This window comes from Zootermopsis nevadensis, unplaced genomic scaffold, assembly GCF_977971745.1.
Source record: "Zootermopsis nevadensis isolate Lab colony 2312 unplaced genomic scaffold, Znev_1.0 Znev_ptg000032l, whole genome shotgun sequence".
NCBI lineage: Eukaryota > Metazoa > Arthropoda > Insecta > Blattodea > Termopsidae > Zootermopsis > Zootermopsis nevadensis.
This window is the reverse complement of record NW_028259164.1, coordinates 3,990,873-4,012,076: the sequence shown is the minus strand read 5'-3', so window position 1 is coordinate 4,012,076 and position 21,204 is coordinate 3,990,873. Positions and strand designations below refer to the sequence as shown.

Below are 21,204 nucleotides of genomic sequence, written 5' to 3'. Positions count from 1 at the left end.
CGCGAGAACTGCGACCACGCATTTGGCCAGAACACTTCAGAATCGTCGACGCACAAGTGACTTAAGTCCAGTTCTCATTGCATTAAATCTATGTAGCGAGCATGTATTGCAGTCTGCCGACTTCCAGGATACGCTTTGTCGCCAGTGTCACGTGACTAACTAGCCCCTGGTTCCAATAAATGTGTGCCTTCTCAGCTTTAATAATAATGACCACGAAGTTGGTCCGCTGGGTTGTAGACTGGCACGAACGTTTCGGAAGAACACACTGCCACCGTCTTCGGAGTTGGCGTTCCTACGGCGCGCGATGGGAAATCGAGGCTGCACAGCGCAGGACGTACCTGGAGCGGCGTGCTCTCAGCAGACAGGGATGTGAAGCCCACGATGTCGCTAAAGTAGATGGTGACGCTGTCGTACGTCTCCGCTATGACCGACTGCCCCAGGATCAGCTGACTGGCCACCGATCTGCAGCCAGCAACACACGAACTCCAAGTTACTGTTCGCTCTTACCTGCTCGACCCGGGGATCGAACGGGGAACAAATGACAATTTGGGACCAGACCGACACGTGGAAATACAAGAAACAAGGCAAGAGTTACAGTCGTTTTTTGAAAAAAACAAAACAAACTTTGCAGTTCCACTTCTCATTCTTCCGGCGTGACGTCATGTTTAAAATTCGACTCACTGTGACCAGCTGTCGGTTAAGTTTACTACACAGTGACCTGGAAATCTAATTGCAGGGCAGAGACACTTCGTTTCCTGTCAACAAACTGAAAATAAAGCACTCAAAACCATAAACACGCAAGGAAACAGAACAATAACCGAGACTCTCGATGGGCCATAAGAAGGAAAATACGGATTGGTGACGTCACTTTAACCGTGGCGCTGCATTCTGACCCAGATCAGCTGTTTTTATGGCCGCGTGACGACACTCGGCAATCCGAAGCATTCGAGTTCGGCAAACACTGCTTCGGACAAGACGTCGCTCGGGGAAGGTTCGAGGCTGTCCCCACGAGCAACGCGCAGCGACGGACGAACCGAATTACACGGAACTACGCTCTTTAGGCTGAATTAGACAGGATGGTCTTGAATAATGAATTCCAAATGGGAAAACGTGGCGTAATTTAAGGAAATTACCACGAATTTGTCTGCAGAAACTGTGCAAATCAACTCGGAGATCAGCCAACCGAACTCAATGTCCCCAGGTGGTCACCCATCCAAGAAGTGACGACATTCACCGTCGCTTTAATGAATCTTTAAAGAGGGCGAGAAGGAAATTTGACAAAGGAAAAAACCTGGACAGTTTCCAACGCCTTCCTTCACACAAGAGAAGTTAAACTGCATTGCAATCACGTCGCAGCCTCCCCTTCCCTCCCCGACCCCACCCACAGATGACGCCGACGTCTCTCTCGCCACAGATTTACAGGATTCCGTCGCCTGTGGATTAGACAATTTTACTGAAAGGGAAACTGAAAATGCCCATAAAACTGACAGGACGCTAATCGCGTCGGACATTGTTCGGTGTTCTCATTCCTCAGAGACTGTTAAAGCCACTGGGCTAGGCTGTCTAACCTGGTCCAACGATCAGACCCGCTTCATATTCGGGTCGTTATGAGTCCAGGGTATTCGGTGTCGAAACACGAACACGCGATACGCGCGCCTACCACCAGGTTCGAGTTTCCGCGAAACTTATGAAAACTGCACACGTCTGCCCTGCTTAAGAAAATTCCTTCGGCCCAGAAGGAAAATTGTTATGATGTTCAGAAGCTGACGATTCGATTTCGATGAGCTTTGCGAACGACTTACAGAGACGTCGAATCGAGGCGGACGTCACCGTGAGGAATAATGGGACGGCAACTTAACAAGTTAAATGAAAGGCCTCTAAGTTCAGGCGAAGGAACACGAAAAGCAGTAACCAAGGACTGAAGGACGTCAAAACTCACTTTGGGAGCAGCTGATACAGAAGCTCTTCGCACTTGCGTTTCTCCTCCAAGTAGTCCGAAGTTCTTTCCTCGACCAGCGCCTCCAGGTTGTTGGCGTACTGCTCCATGCGAGACAGAAGGTTGTCCAAGATGTTGCTGCTCTCGTAGTCACTGCAAGGAACAATCGAACGTGTCGCTACTGCACGCCCGCCATCTGCTCGCACTGTCCTCCGTTCCTCCGTCTCCGGCCTTGCCACTACGCGAATATTTCTTGTAGTGCAAAAGCCGACGTTTCGATGCTTGGCAAACGTTTAATTCACAAAGGAAACTAAATGAACGGATTACGTACTTTCTTTCGTTACTATTAATCTCTTTGGCTGCACAACGTAATTAAAACTGAGCCAGAAGATTCTTTAAAAACGAAACTCATTTTGTTAACATTTAAGAATTCAGTCCGTACCGCGAAGAAAACACAACTCTTCATCGTTACGAAGATCCAATGGTTGACGCTGTTTAAGGACAGTCGAAGCAGATGGTACATATAGTAACCACTGGACTTTAATGGGTAAAATATTTGTATTGGTCCTAGCGTTGCATTTGCAAGGCAGAGGTTTATCGAACTGTGTGGTCCGTCGGTTCACACTTTATATGGCGATGGGTCAAAATGCTCACTTCTGGAACACGCTGTATGTCCTATCCTCGTGTGAGCGACTTTTACTCACGGCAACTCCGATAATTACACCGGGTCATCATCCATAAACTGGACGCGTCGTACTGAGTCAGTGGCGTGGTCCATCACCCGCGCGACTGCGTCCACCAGCGAGCATATCACTCGGACATTCTGCATCATCCGTTGATCATTCCAGCCAAGTGTTCGTAAACATTTAAAGGAAAAAAATGTCGTAGGCGGTCCCGTACGACTGGTGATCCTGAATAAGACATGGGGGAAGCGACCCGCCTGATGGCAGGTTTATGTGCACCCGGGGAAGTGCTATCGACCCCGGCCCGCTTAAAGCTCGCCTGTGCAATATGCAACCACACGAACGAGGTCCTGAGTTGTCTGCGCGGCGGAGTGGCTCTCGGACGAGGCAACTCGTGACAGGACAGGCACAAGAGCGTCATGAATCCAATCAACATCCCATTTAATATTATCACCACACCTACACCTTGATCTCCAAAGGGGTGTCCTATCTTGTGCAGAGAATTTTATTTTTAGTATAACCAACATACGAACTGAAAATATTTTGCACTGCGACGTGGAAGTATGTAACCGGGGTCAATTATACAATCAAATCTTTTCAGAAATTAACAGGCGGAATTTCTAGATCGTTTTACGACCACGAACAGAAAATTTTTCATGTCGGGCAAGAATCCGATTATAATTTGTTTTCAATCGGCATTGATCATGGTGACCCCATCATCTTCATCTAGGATTGATGACGTACTTTAAATCAGGTTCCTGCAAGAAAATAGGAATTCATCACCCTGACGATGGATGCGGTAAAGTCCTGCGAAACGTCGGTAAGCATCTACCAAACTGCTCGGTGCCACATCCCAGAAGAACGCACCCTGTACTCAGCTCGTCCCAGTTACCCCCCGCCCAGCCCTGGGTCCGCCCGCACAGTGGCTTTGTTTGCGGAATTAATTTGCGTACGAAGGCCTCGAGGGAGGCTCGAATAATTACACGGAACAGATTTACATTTTCAGGGGTTCGTTGATGTCGTGATGGAATTTGGCAGAGTTCCCGTCTTTCCACTGGATGGAACAGCTCGTCGTGTATCAATCGAACAAACGCCGCTGCCTGTCGCAATCCTCGGGAAGCCAGATTTAAAGCAATTTCCGCCTTTTATGGAACCTAAAGTTTCGTCGGGGTGTTCGAAGGAGCCAGCTGCTAGACACTGACACCAATCCCCAACTTCACTTATTTATTTAAGATCCATTTTAATAACATCCTTCTACCTACAGCTACTCGTCAGAACCGATCTGTCCAAAAGTTTGTAGCCATTTCTCATGTCGCATTCCTGGCAATCGCGTCACGCGATGCCGACAGGTAGTGAACTCACGTGCCTCAGGGTGGGGCCACACCCTTCCACTGCGACGACGGCCACACAACGCCACAGTCGGAGAGGTGGAGTACAGTACCATGAAAACGACAACGTCCGTTCGTGTCAAACGCCAGTAGACTTGTTTAGAACATTTTAAATATAACCCTCCCCCTCTCTACGTAGGCTACTCGCACTGCATTCTTCCTCCTTGTGATTGAAGTATTAGAACAAGATCGCGAAGAATACTCTTTGGAGTACACGGACATTCCAAATGTGCGCTCTACGCCACAACACGTAGGTCGTTGCTGCACTGATGAATCTTAGGTCACTCTTGCACTGTCGTCCCCATGCGCGCTACATGTCCTGCCCATCCCACCCTCTTTCATAACAGTAGGCGAAAGGAGTTGGCAAACAGTGGCACGTCTTTGTTTTTCTGAGGAAAAACGTCGCTCCGAAACCCTCATCGCCCTGATGATGGAGGCATCAAGGACCTCTGAAACGTCGGTAAACTTCTACCTAAGTAGACCCGGAACCGGCCCCGTGCTGCATTATGGGAAACCGTGAAACTGCCGCCCTGAAGAAGCTTCGACTGTTTCGGGCGGGTCAACTCTCAGCAAAACTCAACGGGACTCCTTAAGACGCTCATTGTCTTCTCTTACAACGCATTGATTCGTACTGAGTGCGCCTGGCAGCTGTTCATGGCTGTTCGCCCCGAAACCGCCTTCATCTCGTCTTTGAGCAGACAATGCCCGCAGATATCGAGCGGACACCGACGACGAACTACCCCTTGTCACTAAACTCGTAGTTCCTGACACTTGGCAAAATGAAACCACAAATTCGCAGGTGCTTCGCCCCCACCGAATTCTCGGATGAAGGTAATCGTCGAGAATCACGTTTGATATAAATGCGTCAAACCGAATTAAAGGCGATGAAGTGAATTACTCTGCACCGGACTATGAAATTTACAAACTTCGGCGCCTAGTTCAGCAGGGCACCAAAATTACGGAACCCAAATTAGTTCAGTGCGGACAAAACATGCGCGCTCAAAGCTGAAGCCGCGGTCCCCCACGTAAATCGGGACGTCCCTGGTTCGATTACCGATCCTTGGATTCGTGGCTCTGTTTACTTTGTCCACATGGACACTACAGGTGCAATCCCAAACGCGTCGCTAACCCTTTAAAGTCCAGTGGTAACTATACGTACCACCTGCTATAATTATTACAGCAGCGGCGAATTCTCGTGTTTCGCGAGATTCTCCAGGAGGCGGTTCTCCTACTTGCGCCGCTCGAGACTCACCTGTTGATCTTCCTGACGGCCGTCTTCAGAGCGTGGAAGTCGGGCCGATCGGTCGCCTCCTCGGCCCAGCAGTGTCTCATGAGGCTGACGACCTCCTCCTCGCACGTCAGCTGCTCCACCGTCGGCCGGAAACTGAGCTTTTGCCCGTTCCTCACGTTCTCGACGATCTCTGCACAAAAGCAAGTCGGAGCCCCTTAACAAGCTGACAGTGGCTCACCCCGCCTTTTACGGAACCACAAGAGCCTCTTTCTTGAGCCACACCCTACGGCTTCAACTTCCATTTTAATATTATCCCTAGACCTCACAAGGAATCGTTTCCTCCAGGTCCTCGGACCAACAATTTGCAGACATTCATACCACGGAATCGTTGAACGCTCGGTGCAGTCGATCTCTGGCGCTATCGAAAACGCAACTGAACGCTTTCCGCTGGCGTCTGGGGGCTTTCTGACAGCGGCAGACCGAAGCTGTTGTTTGAGCGAAATCGATTTGGCAGTTCGATTAAAGCAACGGAGAGTCATTTTTTTTTCATCAGCAAGAATATTAAGCGCCTGGCGTATCTGCATCTTGCATTTCGCTAGACACACAACCAGCAACGCCCCGAATGAACTTGCCTGTTAACTTATTTTGTATGCGAACTAGTTTCGTTGGCTGCGATAATTAGCGGCCAGAATGAAGGTAGAAATTTGTTATTCAGATCCGTCAAAGCAAAAGAGAGAGAGAGACAAAGCTCCTCTGAGCGTAGACCAGGCTACAAAGAACACGGAATTAATGGCAAAGACAGAGCAGCTCCAAGTTCATTAAGCCAGGAGCTCCGATCGGAAGTCTTTAATGGCTTCCTCTTAAAGTCGTCAACGGAACAAAAGGAACCGCCCGCCTCCTTCCACCCTTCAGAGGGGGCGAGGAGGCGCGCTGCTTTATCAGCGCCTACAAAACGGAAATCAATCAAGCCGTGATCAGAGTGGTGGGGCATGTAGCACGCATTAAGGATGGAAAATGTATACGAAATTTTGGTCGGGAACCTGAAGGAAAGGGACCTAAGCCTACATGAGAGGATAATATTAAAATGGGAAGAAGCGATGACGCTGACTTGCTCCGACCGCACGATGAACAAACTGAATGCATGGTGGGGGTCGTACCCGTGCGAAGGTACTGAACGGATCTGGAAGAAACTTGGTACTGCAACATTATCACCCCTGCACGCTTCAGGTACGCAAACAGAAACACACATCAGAACTCCGAAGGCTTCGTTTCTACGAGTCTCCAGTCGGAGCGTTAGAGGTCATACCAATTGAGCACCAAGAACTTGTTGAAACACATTTACACTGTTTGTACTTAGAGATTAATCAAAAACGGGTGACTGAATCACATTCTTGGGAATAAACGTAACTTTCGGTAAACAGTTTCACAGCAAGAAAATCTTCAGCCTGAAGATGGGAGCGATAATTCCATCCGAATGCTGGCAACCACCTGCAAGGGCACACGGTGTCACAACCCACCGCCACGAGAACCTCAGACCTCAGGCCAAGCGCCGATCGCTGGCATTTCCGACGCCCTGCCCGCGGGTCCGAGGCGGCCCGTGCGGGTCTGATACTTACTCTGTCTGCTGAACCTCTCCTCCAGCAAGGCCGTGCACGAGGCGCAGTTGAGCGTGCAGTGGGGACGACGGACTTCGAGGAGCGGGCTCAGCGCGTGGCGTGGAGAAGGCGAGTCCCCAGCACCGCCTCCAGCAGCCCCACTGCCGCCCCCAACTATAGGCAACCTCAGCGAATCGGCAGATGCACCAGCCATTGCACTGTTCCGGCCAGCCGCGTGATGTGACTTCAGCAGACTGGACCAATCGATCAGCTAACCCACTACGACCTTCTGCGCAAGCGCCCTTCAACTTCGATATCTCGATACCACGCGAGAGGTCAAGTCGACATCGACTGTTCTGCGTTCGTGCACTGACGGCAGAAGTATCAACTGCTTGCGAAAGAGATGTCGGTCAGTGGAACGGAGGAACACCTGGTGAGCGTTCCACGTGGGCCGTCGTCGGACGAGATCAATAGAAAAGCAACAACACACGTGCCACTGAAGGGCGGTGGGATTCAGCAGACTCGCTCGGCAACTATCATCTTCTCAAGACGAACTCTGATGCGTGGAGTTGGTTTTCTTCTTTCGGGCTAACATAGAGTGCGACATACTCGCCGCTGCGAGAACTTGAAACGTCGGAAAGAGAGGTCCTTGACCCTCGAGCAAAATTTTGCCGCAAAATTAAGATATCAAGTCTGGACTGAGATCAGCGATTCCCAAAGCCACTGACACGACCGCAAATTTTCATTGCCCTCAATAAAGTTGCAACCCGCTCGTCTTCTGAGATTCGCAAATAAACGCACTGTCACATCTTGCGACGTTTCGGGCTTGTATTTATTTTAATCCTCAAGTACGTTTTATCTGCGATCAGTCCCCGAGGTGACCAATGGGGCGAAGCTTCACCTGCAGTGTCATGAGCTACAATAGCTCAGCCGGTATAGTGGCTGGCTGCAGGTCGGCGTCATGAAAGGGACAGGCACAGAATTAATTAATTAATTAATAAATATTATTTTCTAAGAGGACACACTCGCGGGGTCTCGGCCACGTCTTCTCTGGGGCTCCACTGCCACAGGACAGGAGAACGCGTACTGTCTGTTCCCTGCCCCAAACGAATGTCAATGCCGCAAAAGAACGCAATGGACACTTAGTGAAAGAAGCAGCGAGGAATGTTACAGACCTCAATTCCTGAGAGCCCGCGACTCACCTCGTGGTGAGAGGTCCACGTTGTGCAGGTAGAAAGGTCCCTGTCGCGTGATGATCTCGTGAACTATGATGCCGAAAGAGTAAATATCTCCTTTCTGGGTCCCTTCTGGGGGCCTCTGTGAGCCCATGCGAAGCAATTCAGGGGCGGTCCACAGTTGCTCTGCAAAATTTTGAGAACAACAGAGAAATCTTTCGAATCTCTCGTCTTCCCATCTTACACCAAAAGACACAGAAATCGAAATTGCCGCGGGTGCTGACTTTTCAGAAATTTAAAGGGTGCTCAACACCCATGAAACTTGGTCTCTCACTGATGATGGCACTGTTTAAGAACAGGGAGCTGAGAAATTTGTACCAATTTACAGCTGGAAAACCCGGGATCTTAAAGAAACAGGGTGCAAGGATTCAGCTGGCTCAGAATAGATTCGGCGGTGCAGCCTCGTGAACCTTGGAGTTCCATTAACGAGGCGAATCTGACGTAAGAAACAGAAACTTCCAAGTGAGTGATTTCTCTGCTCTTCCTGAGAGGTCGTCTTTTATCAAAAAAAAAGTTCGAGAAGCTTCTTAAGTTTTGAACATTTTCAAGCAAAAATTAAATAAAAAAGAAGGCGCTTCTACTGTAATCTACAAATCAAAATTTTGTTTAACTTACAATAAAGTTCAGAGTCTTCGCTGAAAGACTTCCTCAAACCTCGAATCTCCTACAAGAATGTTCTTTTACTTTACAGCAAAGACAATTTTCCGCGCACTTACTGTGCCAGTACGCGTAAGAGTCTTTGTCGTCGGCGTCCTCTCCGGAGCAGCGGAGGCCGTGAAGACCGAAGTCTGTGATCTTCAGGACGAAGCGACTGTCGACGACGCAGTTGGACGACTTCAGCGAGCCATGCGACTTCACGTCGCTACTGTGCAGGTAACTCATGCCCTGGAAAGAGACCGAGGAAACCGTCAGCTCCTGCGACGAGTAGCAAAGGTGGCTGTGGTGCCACGTCCCCTGACAAGACTACGTCGTCGTCAGTCAGCGTGTGTCCAGTTACATGCCAATTCAGAATTATCGCGACACGCGTAGGCTGGAAAGTACGACGGAAACCCAGAAAGTCTTTTGGATTCGGAGGTTAGTGAGTCGCTGTGCCGTGTGCCTTGCGAAAAAATAATCACACGCGTGCAAGGAAGACGACGCACTTCGGGGCCAAGAAACTTGCAGTTGCTGACTGCTCTGCAACACGGCAACAAAGGTGGCTGATGGTCTCATTCGCACAGCACAGTCAGCAACTGACAGCTTTTTCTCAGATTGCACGATCATGTCGAGAAAATTACCTCTTAATTGTGGAATCTCTTACTCAGTTTTACATCTGAAACAATATTAAATGTAATTCTGAAATTTTATATCACATGTAAATGAAGACGAGGAAATTAAACTGGACAGCAACTAGAAGCGTGAGCCTCGGAAAAGATGTCTAAACGGGGCACCAGTGTTGTGCACCCCTGAGCATGGCGGTTGCATTGTCAAGCACGATACAACTTAATATGAGAAATTTCAAGTAAGAGCACGGCCAGAATGTGGGTGAACGCTTCGCCACGTCTCCTACGACGAATCTGTTCGGACGCCTCGCTCTCTCATATTTACCTTTTTCTTTGTCATCCACCGACAAGAAGACGAGGGTGGAGAGGATAAGAACATCTAAAAATATTTGCCGAGTCTCTCCACGTCCCGAGACTGCAAAAAGTTATTACCCACTTTCCTTCTCCCCAACTGAAAATTACGTCGTTCTCCATTTCATAGCCTTCAGCCTCGAACCCCATTGCAATGACAAACCTTGACGATGTCGTGCATCAGGCTGTATCGAAACATCCAGTCCAGCTTGAACTGCTCGTTCTCCAGAATGTCTTGCAGACTTCCCTTCGGACAATACTCGGTCAGCAGGCACGCGTGTGGTGGGTCGACGCAGGCCCCGAGAAAGCGCACGAGGTGGTCGTGGTGGAGGTCGCGCATCTGTGGAAGTCAACGGATCTGTGATAAATTGTCGCTGATGAGGGCGACAGATCGCAGCACCGGCAACTTTTTACAGAAGCTCAGACTTTTTATTTTTATCATCGAATGACGAATAGGAAAGAATTTGGAAGGAGGCGGCAGGTCCAAATTCTTTGCCATCGCCTTCGGATCTCAACTCGGGGTCTACCAACCGCCGGTGATTATGCCCTGAACAAGGCGCTGTACTTTCCGACCGAAGCAGCCCTGAGACCACGGAACCGTACGAGAAGAAGGGCGGGTCAGTCGAACTGGCGAGGGGCAGCCGCAGAACCGAGTTCGTGCATGCTGTCATTACAAGTACAACAACATAGATTTTTATACGCCCGCTGCAAACTTTTAATTTTTACCACAGGGCGCTCAAAAACGCATGCTACAGGAGGCGAGAGCCGACGGCCGGTTGTCATAGCAACACAAACCAGAGTCAGCTGCGCGCTTTCTGCTGTATCACACGACAGATGGACGCACGCGGGAAATGCAATTTTTCCGGGGCAGGCTGCGGTAAATTGAAACGCATCTCGCTTCACTCTTGTTACGAAGACCCGCCTTATCGATCTCCATCTCCACAAACACAAATATCAGCTTCAGCGGCGCGCGATGTTTCGTTTCGACTTACCCGTTTGAACTCCAGCAGCAGAGGGCGCGTCAGCTCGATCCTCGATTTGTTGATTGTCTTGATCGCAACTTTCGTCCCCTGAAAAGGAAAGAAATAGATCCAGAATGTCGGTCAGAACGAAGTACGACGAAAGCCGGAACAAGAAGTTCTGAGAAGACCTTAGCGACGCCGTACAGCGCTCACATCGATGTTGCGAGGTGTAGTTTGACCGGCAGAGGTCACCACTAACCTCACGCTAAATATGTAACACCTAACCTAACAAAGTTTATCGCTGTCGACGAGTCTGCAATTCGAAATACATAACGCACCTTGTGCGTACGTCTCCACGCAGAATTCCATACGCCTAAATCCAGTGGTTAATCAGTTATCACCAGCGCACTGAGATGCATTTCGCGTAGGTTTAATCTTTTCTCACATTGTACAAATACATCAGTAAACTGTGGATGTTTCTAAGATCATTTCCTATGACTGAAAAAGTAGAAAGGTATGGCGGAGAACAGTATTAACATTTATAGTTTAAATGCGTCATGTTTGTGTTTTAAAATTCAAATATATAATAATATATAATAAATTTTAACATCAACAATTTAAAGTTTGTGTATAGACTTGAATTATATTATATATTTGAATTGAGTATTAACATGTTCCCACCAAATTTCATAAAAATCTCTCAGCTGGACCAGATGATATTTATGAGGACGGACAGATCGAAATATTACCGTGAACGCACGCAAGGATGAAGACTACATTTGAATGAGCCAAGCGTTTTCATAATAAAGCAGCTCATCCGTTCTCTTACTTAACTGCTAGTAACGACAACCGCGGGTTACTAAACCCGAGAGCCAACTTCGGCTCACAAAGCTCCGATTTTCAAGATGTCGGCGTGTTTTTACAAACGTTAACTGTGGTCTTATAAGCGGAGAAATTAGTGTCAATGTCGAGAGTACGAGACTTCGAGGAACATGCCCGAGCAGAATTGAGACGCGAAGAGTCGGTGAAAAGATCAGAGATCAGAGGATTGCATCCGAGGTGGAAGTTTATTTGCTCTCGCTACTTCGGAAGGTAAAAAAAGTTTGAAGCAGAATGGACCGAAGCCATTAAAAGTTTCTAAATGTGAAAGGCATTTCTTTAAAAAAAAAAAAAAAAATCTTCAGCGAAAGTCCCATCTTGAAGGTTTTGCTACGAAAGTCATACAGCAACATTTCAGCGGGTGGAGTCAGTTAAGCTACACTGAAGGTGGAGGCGGTCGAAGACCACAGTCGGTATCTTCATAAACTCAGGTAAACAACGAGCTCTGCAGTTTCAGCAGATATTATTAGGGAGATGAAAGTACGGAGGATGAGATGGGCGGGGCATGCAGCACGCAGGAAAACAGGGTGTAGACTGGATTCATCCGGCTCAGAACAGTGCCCAGTGTCGACATCTTGCGAACACGGTAATGAACATTTAGGTACCATAAAAGCAGATAACTCTTTTATCGACTGAGCGACTATCGGAGTTTCAAAAAAGGGGGATCCGCTCCACTGCAGAATACGCGCGGTGCTCACTCACCTTGTAGAAGCCCGTCGGAACGAAGACCTGCCGGTTGCCGTCCCCGATGCTGAGGGCGTCTTCGGAGAAAACCGTCTGCAAGCAAAAGCAGTCGGATTACGGTCAGCACACCCTGGAACTGCTCCTGACATCCTCGGCCCACGGATTCAATGAGATTCTTGCACGAACGCAGGAGAACACGACAGTCGTCTCCTGAACACCTTATAGCACACTGTCGAAGTGAAGGCACGTAATCTTAAGCTACATCCAGGCCACTGATCAGGTAACGGGACAAACCAGTCAATTCCGTTCTATGTACGTAAAGTGAACCCATAATGAGGAGACCGTTAGTGCCAACATGTCTAATTTTTAAGACAGATCAAGAAATTTTGGTAAAATTTAGTACTTTAGGCCTTCACTGAAATTTGTTGAGCGAATTCATTTTAGACTTGGTCGGTCCAATGCTCACTCGAAAACATATTTTTTGTCTTCTGGGGTTGTACCACCACGCACCGAGCAGCAGCAACTTACCACTTGGCTCCCTCGCTTCGCCAGGCTGTACAGGCTACCGCGAGCCTTGCCCGCAGGCATCACCAGGATGTCCGACCACTGGACGCGCCAGCTCATCGACGCGATGGCAGCTTCGAGCTTGTAGTGTCTGAAACGGGAACGACGGACAGCCTGCCTCATTCTGAACCCCAGGGGCTCAAGGCGCACTGCGTCTTCGGCGGTCTGCCACGACCCCGCCGAAGACGCAGGCTCCTTGCCGTTTCTGCTCTGTTCGAGGAGGAATCCGCCCAGTCAGAAGAAGAACTTCCGGTCCGATATGAAATCTCATTAACTTCTGAGGTGGCAGCCATCGAGAAAATCAAAGATCAGGCGGAATAACCAATTATCGAGAAGTTATATAATAACGCTGGCAACTTTTAACCAGTCTGACTTCTACAAACTTATGATTGGATTTTGTCTGAGTTTGTGAAGAGGATTATTTTTCTATGTTCAGTTTCCTCTGCTTACGTTCCAACAAACAAAGAAACAGACCCGTTATAACAAAATGAAATGCAAGAACTTTTACTTCATACTTTGTTCGTAAGATGAAAGACGAACCAACTCAAAGTGCACATGAGGATCCACGTGGGAAGAAAAAAAATACGCTCACACGAAGAAAATATGTCCTAAAGAAAGCAGTTTTACTACACAAAACGGAAAGAGAAAATTCTGACACGCCATTTCTGGCTTAAGTGCTAGACCTCAAAACATTGCTTACGGCAAAAACTGCGAAGTCTTTACTAGCTTATTGGCAGGGGCGGATGCACAGCGCCACGAGACCACCGAAAATGGGAGAATATAAAACAACAACTCAGCGTTATCACGGAGCTGTTCGAGGGTACAGTTGCACTTCTGTACCACGCGACGTTTAGACCATGACTCGCCATTGCCTAGTGAGAACCCAGAGACCGACAGGAGTCATTCGCGATGAAGGGACAGGTTCGTCGCTAGCATACTGATAAGAAACAGAACATCGAGACGCCATCGATTCATATTTGCGTGTAAAATCGGGCTCAAGATGTCGACTGTCACAAATTTGTGACTCTTTCTTTCGCATTAGAATGTTTTAACTTGGTATTACTCAGGCGTATTCACGTTCTACAATTCCAAAAAACAATATTTCTCTAACCCGATTACCGACTATCAGCATAGTCACTGCTGATTCTGTGGTTTGCTCAAAAATACTGGACGCTCCTCAGTGGCGGTACCAACAAACGCGCAGTACAAAGGAGTGAGTTGTCCAAGAAACTGCGCTAAGTTCTAACAAAGTTCGGTGGGCCGAGCCGCCACTGATACCCACACGACAACTCAGCAACGTGACCGGCTTCAGATCTCGCGTCTCGTTTGTCTGCCGTCCCCTCCCTCTCCGTCTACTCCGTCTGAATATTTCATTACCTCCTCGTCCCCGTGTGTTTACTTATTCCACTCTCCCACTCGCCTTGGCTGGTTGTGACGCGTTCCCCGACCGGCCACCTTACAGCAGTGTCCATCTTCAGAGCCGAGGGCCATCGGATTCCACCCAGAAAGCCTCACGAAAATTATCTGTCCCCTGACAGACCTCTAACGTACAAACAGCCGGCAAGTTCCTAAAAACTAAGATGTCTCCATGACAACGACCCAGGCTTTCTCCGCTAACCATGGAAACAGACAATCTCTCAGCTGGTTAAGAAATTACATCGATTTTTTGAAGCAAAAATTACACCGACATCTTCACAACAGTCCGCCACTGGTCCCTATTCTAAACCACAGAAATTACTCATCAGTCGACATCTTCACATTCTAGTTCTATAAGATCCATTTTAATATTATCCTCCCTCTTAAACCTTGGTTTAGAACTCGTCTCCTTCCTTCAAGTTTTCTGACGCCAATTATGTTTCGAGCAAGAGTTGTAGGTAAAAACGAGGCACACATTTTTCCGAACTGAAAATCTGGAGGCGAAAACAGAGAAAACGCACCAGAGGTCGGGGTTCGTCATCAAATTTAACTCGTACTTAAGCCCGGAGTCGCACTGAACGCGTTCAAAATCTGTGCCGTGGTTTACTGATGCCGACCCAGAGGGCCAAGTAATCAGCACTTTATGGAGCACCCGGTGGTCGAGTTATTGCTTTATACTTCGCCACGAGACTGCAATAAGCCGCCTTCAGTGGTGGGGGGGGGGGGGGGGCGCAGCTGCTTTCTCATCAAGTCTCGGATTTGCGCCGTTGTTTCTACTGCTCCAGCGAGAGATGATCGCAGCTCAACTCATCTCGCGTTGTTCTTTACAAGCCCATTCCTATTTTTATTTATTTATTTACTTTTTGGGGGCGCGACAGGACAAAAGTGAAGCTGTTCTTAGGGAGGTGGAGTGGATTCATCTGGCTAAGTGGCGGGCAATCTCTTGACCAGCTGGGCCACAACTAGCTTCTTAAAAAGGGCTCTGCCTCATGGGGTTGGAACTTGTCCTACGCGCTAAGACCGGCGTCATTTAAGACGTCCACTCTGTTACGTTCTGAATGAATTTGAAGATTTTGATGGGAATTGGGAAGCCTGTGAACTCTGTACAGCGAATACACAGCAGATGAAGGAAGACGGTGAGTGACAAATTAAGTTACTACAGACGGCAACTGGTTCAACAAATACGAAGAGAAAAACACGTTCATGGACTGGGGAACGGCCGTCCCCGCTGAGCGCTGAAGACGGAAAAAACGCCTCCTTCCACCTCATCAATTCGCCGCTACTTCGGGTCGCAACTGGGGATCGATGCTCCGCTGGTCCGAGCTGTCTCTCTGCATCGGAAAAATTCGCTCAAGTGACGGCGTGCCAAGGCTCAGGCGGCTGGAGTCCCCGGTTCAGTACCTGGTGACACGGGGTTAGATTCGTGGCGGACGAACAACTTTCCCCCCATTCCCCACTGCACGTTGTCACACCCTCGGTCCTCTAGTAAGGACTTCGCCTCCGACACGGCAGTAGGTGGTGGTCTCTCGGTACAGGTGTGGACGTTTGGTTCGTATTTGCCTAAATGCAATATCCGCAGAGCAACTTTGAGTGCAGAACCCGGGAGCCAAATCTCATTTGCTCGGCCTAGACTTTGCAACTACAGCAAACGTCGGAACGCTTTGGCGAATCAGACTTTTCGAGCTGTCAGTTTGCACTCAGCCGTACGAAGTACGTGGCTGAGAGGCCAAGAATACACCAGTTTTCAAATTCAGGACACCCCTGATAAAACGCAGAAGTTCACGAATATTCTCGTTAAGATAACGACATGCAAAGAAAGCGCTTTCAGGGAGAAGCCCTCCAGATCGCTGCTGGAGAGGCAGAAACACGGCTTCATTATGTAGCGAATAAACAAGGACAGGCGACCGCAGATTTAAAAAGGCTCAAAGGATCGCTTACGACCTAATAATTAAATCCGTGTTTGTAGGCGGCTGTCAGCTGTTACGCTGCGTGAAATGGCTTCTCACCACGGAGACTGGGTTCGTTTCCAGCGAAGGCCATTTGCTGGACAAACTGACGCTGGGTCGCGTTCTAATGTGTCCACACAGGTAGGACGAGGAGTGGAGGTAGGGCTCCACGCATTCTTAAACTCGTGTGACTGATCGGCGGCTTTGCCCCTGGACCGCCCTGGACGGACGGACGGACGCAGCAGATCAGCGACAATTGGCTTTTGCCAACTGCGAGCCTGACCGAGGTCAGTGAACCGCATGAAGACAAATGACACAGGAGACCCGCACAGAGTTTTAAGAGGCAAACGTCATGAAAAGAGGTCACTAGACAGACGGGTCACCCGTCATATTACGACTGTAGGGACGTAAATTGACTAAAGAGGGGACCAGACGCTGACATCGGGACCCTTCAGCGAGTTTTGTGTCTGCAGGGTGTGAGGGGGTCCGGGGGCCTCTGGCGCGCGTCTCAGCAGCCCAGAGATGAAGGCTTGCAACATTTCCATAGGCCCATGCGACAACACTCGATCCACATGGGCAGGTTGACAACTGTTTAGCCGCTTTCGAAATACTGAACCTGGGGCTGACGGCGAATGTGGCGCAGCCCTGACCGGCCCCGGGGCAAACCCCCCTCCCCCCTCCACCGATTTATAGCAACTCACCCCAGTGACTCATAACGCCGCGATGTATAACTGTCGAATGTGTACGTGATCAATACAGCGTTTATGTAATGTTAATGACATTTAATTAGATTAATAATAAATATTGAACAACAAATTCAGCAGAACAAAACACACAACCGTAATTTGTAATAACTGCATGGAGCCTGGTTCTTTTAAAAACGTGTGCTTACAGCTGAGCATTTGTAAGCAACACGCAGCCACAGGGGTTTCGCGTGCTCTGAGTTAACAAACCATAATTCGGTTTCAACTCCAAACATGTGCCTCTAGTTTCAATATCAACTGAACGTAATGTGTGGCTTGCGGCTTGCATATGAGCAACGCAAGTCACGAAGGTTAATGAACCAGCTGCTAAGTGACGTGAACGCATATACTTTGCGTCTCTGACTAGACCATCGTCATCCCACCGCGAGGTCCCGGGAAAGAACTCAGCGCACACGTCACCTCAGTCCGTTGTTTAACGACGCTGTATCCGTGTGATCCATCCCAATTAGAGGCCAGCAGCGCAGCGCAGCGCAAAGGGACCCATTTCGAATCTCAATGCGAGCATCAAACTTGAGTTGGACTGCGCCGTGTCCATTTCCGTCGGTCCTTTTCTTGGAGCAAGGAGAACGCACATCAACTCCTCTTTATCCTCTAATTTCCTGCATCCCCGAATCTCATGGATTTGCAGTGCGATCAATACACGCATATCTCACACACACACGGCACAACGGTGACCCGAAGCGCCAGGCCAATTCGGCTTTGACGGCTCACTCCCAGACCACCGCCTCCAAGTCATCGCTGTGTTCACAACAACACGCCACTGGACGATGTCACGAATCCGGTCCACACACCCGGAAGCTTTCCTTTAAAATCCACTTCAATATTATCCCTGAAGTTCTCATCCCTTTGAGGCCTTACGACCAAAATCCCGCAAGCATTGACCAACATGTGTTCATCCTTGAACTCGCTGTTGGTTTGACGACTACAACAAAACACTGACGCCACGCGTGCAGGTCACGTGATCCTAACTCAGGTTCTAGAGTGAAAATTATGAAAATCCGCTGATTCTCCAAGACAGTCCTGTTTCGAGAGAAGTGCGGTAAGCCCTAGGAATTTTGCGCAGGATTGGTTGGCAGTCCTGCATTATGTTCGGATTCAACGCGTCGGAACATCCTCACATCTCGACGGTACAGGGCAGGCGGCAACCCGTCCAAGTGATTCGAACAAGTCAGCTTTTGGCGTAAGCGTGTACATTTAGCAAAACGAAAGAAATATTCACGTAAGAGCCTCGAATTGTGATCGTCAGATGCGCCTGTATTTCGTATAGTAAATTTTAAATCAACTTTTACACAACACAGTTACATTGGTTCAGTTGGCATCAGATTACATTAAGCAGAGCATAAAACGCGTTTCGATTGAAAACCTCGCCAACTTTCGCCTCTAGAATTTGTTGAAGTTCTTCGGCTGGCAACGAAAGCTCGTCTCTTGTTTCAGAGCTGCTGTCAGCGAAACGTTTTACGAGATAACTAGACTTTATTTGGACAGAATTACACATCGCTGCTCCAGGAATATGACAGGAAACATTCGCCGGCGAATTATGATCGCTTCACACTGTAATGCATAAGCAACATTTTGATCGTGTATTGCCTGTTGCAGGACGCCTCGGTGTGAACCCTGCTTAAAACCAAATGTAAAAAACCCAAGCAAATCGACGTGAAGGCGCAGTGCTCAGTTAATTTGAAGCTCCGACCGCTCTAATCCTAGGACCCACTGGAAAGGAGGCTACTTCGAACCCAGAGCCCGGTCGTCTCACGCGTAGCCAGCCTCTTTACCGACTGACGGGACTCGGTTCCCTTACACAAGTTTTGACATTTCAACATCAACATCAATTTGCTTTGGAATCGGAGTAATTTCAATGCATTTTCCCTCCAATTTCGATGTCAGAGAAGACAATGGCTGACAAGTCCGTCCGTCCCTTTTCCTCCAGCAAAGAAACGCACTAGCATGCAATAATTTGGACTGAAAATGTGAAGACACAGGATTATAATGACACGGACATCGAGGAAATGTGCCGTGGATTGAAGTCTCATGGAGCGGGGAAGGGTCCAGTGGCGGGCTCTTGAAAACTGGATAACAACACAGGGCAGGAAGATTCTTGACTAGCTCAGCGACTGCCAAGATGAGCTACTCTGGACGCAGTTATATGAGTAGCTAAGTAATGTTTTAAGTCAGTGTTTCAGTTATGAAGATAAGTGATATCAGATGTCGGTTCTTAAGCCCCACACAATCAACAGACACTGAAAATGTGAGCTCTGATCTGAAATAATTCAATTACGTGACGCTGTCAGAGATCGTAATGTAATGTCTGACACACATCGGAATTGAACGCGGTTCAGCAGTAATGCAATTCAAAATTTTGTTCAAGGAGTTGAATGCACACCCGCCTGACATGTCCCATCCGAAAGGTAGGACGCGACACGCGGTTGCTAAGCAACCGGGGTTCTCGTCTTCAACTGCATTTACCTGCGTCACACTTACAGAAACTCAGAAAGAATAATCTCATTACTAAATGTATGAAGAATAAAATTCGAACTGGAAATGCTGAGCGATTTAAATAAAGAATTAGATTATCGAAATATCGACAGATCAGTCCCGTCAAATGAGGGCAGATGTCCAACGTTTCGGAGACAGTCTGTCTCCACCATCAGGGAATGAAACGGACTTCCGCTTCGACTTGACGCGGTTGATCGTCAGGACGACTTTACTGCTCCTATGGCTCGCGGTCTGACTTGTGCCTTCACTGAGAAGACGAACTGAAAACAGAATGAAGAAGCTGGATCCACCACTGACACCCGGATTTTCCTTCCGTGAGTCGTCAAGAATGTCCTGGGATTTATTACGGAACTTGAAGAATTACGCGTTGCACAAACACGGCAAACGTCCGGAGACACCGACCATGTCTCAGTCCCGTTTTATGACTGTCTTGGAGGTCAGCAACTCTGCGCCACTCAGTTCGTCTTGATGTCCCGGAAACGAGACGGAAGGAAGGCAAATCGTCCCGACAATCTTTGCGTTTTAATCGTTGACTGAATTGGGCGACCAAGCCACCGAGGCTGGGTGGTGAAAAAAGTCTACGAAGTCTGGGAATGGGGCGAGGTACTTAGAATCCGCGACGAGAAGCGAAAAGGCAGAGTTAGGTTAGGTTCGCGGTCTAGAGGCATTTAGCGGTCAAGCGATTCTCGATCTACTCAGCGACCCCTTCTGAGTTACGTGTCGCGAAATGCTTGCTACCAATCAGTTTCCAATACAAAACTGTTTCGTTTTGCGACGTCTCGCGCCTCAACGCAAGGGCAAAGCTCGTGTTGAATGTGTCTCAGAACAAGGTAGTCAAATGAAGCGGAATCAGATGAAAAAGGTACGTAGCAGGGCGAAAGCTCTGATGAAGGAGGCATTAAGCAATTGCGAAACGGCGGTCGGCATGAACCAGACAGCGCGATGTCACAGAAGACGTCCATCTCCATATTCGTCGCAGTGAGCACCCGAAACCTCGCACGATGGAATTCGCGAGCTTAGGTTCGAACGCCCGCCGTCAGTCACATGTCCGACTGACCCGGACGCCAACAGAGGAATATTCGGCCGCTGGACGTGCTCGAAACTGACGGCGCTGAATATTTCCGTGTCTCAGGGCGGACTGCGCCACCTGCGAGCGGCCACAGTCCGCCATTCCATTAGTTGCCATGGCAACTGTAAAGCTGGCCGAGATAAATCAATTATAAGGTCGAATTTAATTTCTGTGAATGAACACTGGTAACGTAACTCTGAAACAAATATATATGGGTGATGACGTCTAGTGTATTCGGAGCTTCACCTCCACTCCGCCATACACGGCGACAACTTTCCTTCCTGCTCCGGGCTGGGTGAGGGCATAACGCGGGTGGGTGGGTAAGGCAGGCTACTACCATCACCGACAGCTTCACAACCTCAGACCGGAGATAAAATTCGTGTTCCTGAATTTACGCGAGCCTAGGAGTTGCCAACTGCGTTTACTTCTTACTCGTAATTTTATTCACGAAGGTTCCTTAGTAACGGAACACGCCCGCGAGCGGACGCCGTTCCAGACGTAACCTTTTCCGAATTTAAACGGCAGAGGGCCGGCCCTGTGCCCTCGGGAACACAGGGCCGTCTGAATATCGATGTTTCACTTCATCTTCTGTGGCATGAAACGTAAACAGCCACTGGAAAAATTTCAGTGCTCCGTTAAACAACGGCGATGAAATGGCCGTAAATAAACTTTTTTTTTTTTTGGGGGGGGGGGGGGAAACTCTCACAGTTTCTAAGCACGATTCATATTCATAGTTTAAGACGGAG

At 48.7% G+C, this 21,204-nt stretch overlaps 1 protein-coding gene across 10 annotated transcripts in view; it reads right to left on the bottom strand.

Annotated features, from left to right (window-relative positions):
• LOC110827775 (atrial natriuretic peptide receptor 1) overlaps positions 1-21,204 on the bottom strand; it is an 85,000-nt gene that overhangs the window by 4,298 nt on the left and 59,498 nt on the right. For all 10 annotated transcript variants that reach the window (XM_087359663.1, XM_087359662.1, XM_022059756.2 and 7 more), the window contains 9 exons: positions 12,735-12,861; positions 12,225-12,299; positions 10,674-10,751; positions 9,845-10,021; positions 8,785-8,953; positions 8,036-8,194; positions 5,260-5,428; positions 1,940-2,089; positions 339-462 (listed from right to left, as the gene is read on the bottom strand). In XM_087359663.1, the coding sequence (XP_087215789.1) occupies positions 339-462; positions 1,940-2,089; positions 5,260-5,428; positions 8,036-8,194; positions 8,785-8,953; positions 9,845-10,021; positions 10,674-10,751; positions 12,225-12,299; positions 12,735-12,861 (1,228 nt within the window). The remainder of the gene's footprint in view (positions 1-338; positions 463-1,939; positions 2,090-5,259; positions 5,429-8,035; positions 8,195-8,784; positions 8,954-9,844; positions 10,022-10,673; positions 10,752-12,224; positions 12,300-12,734; positions 12,862-21,204) is intronic.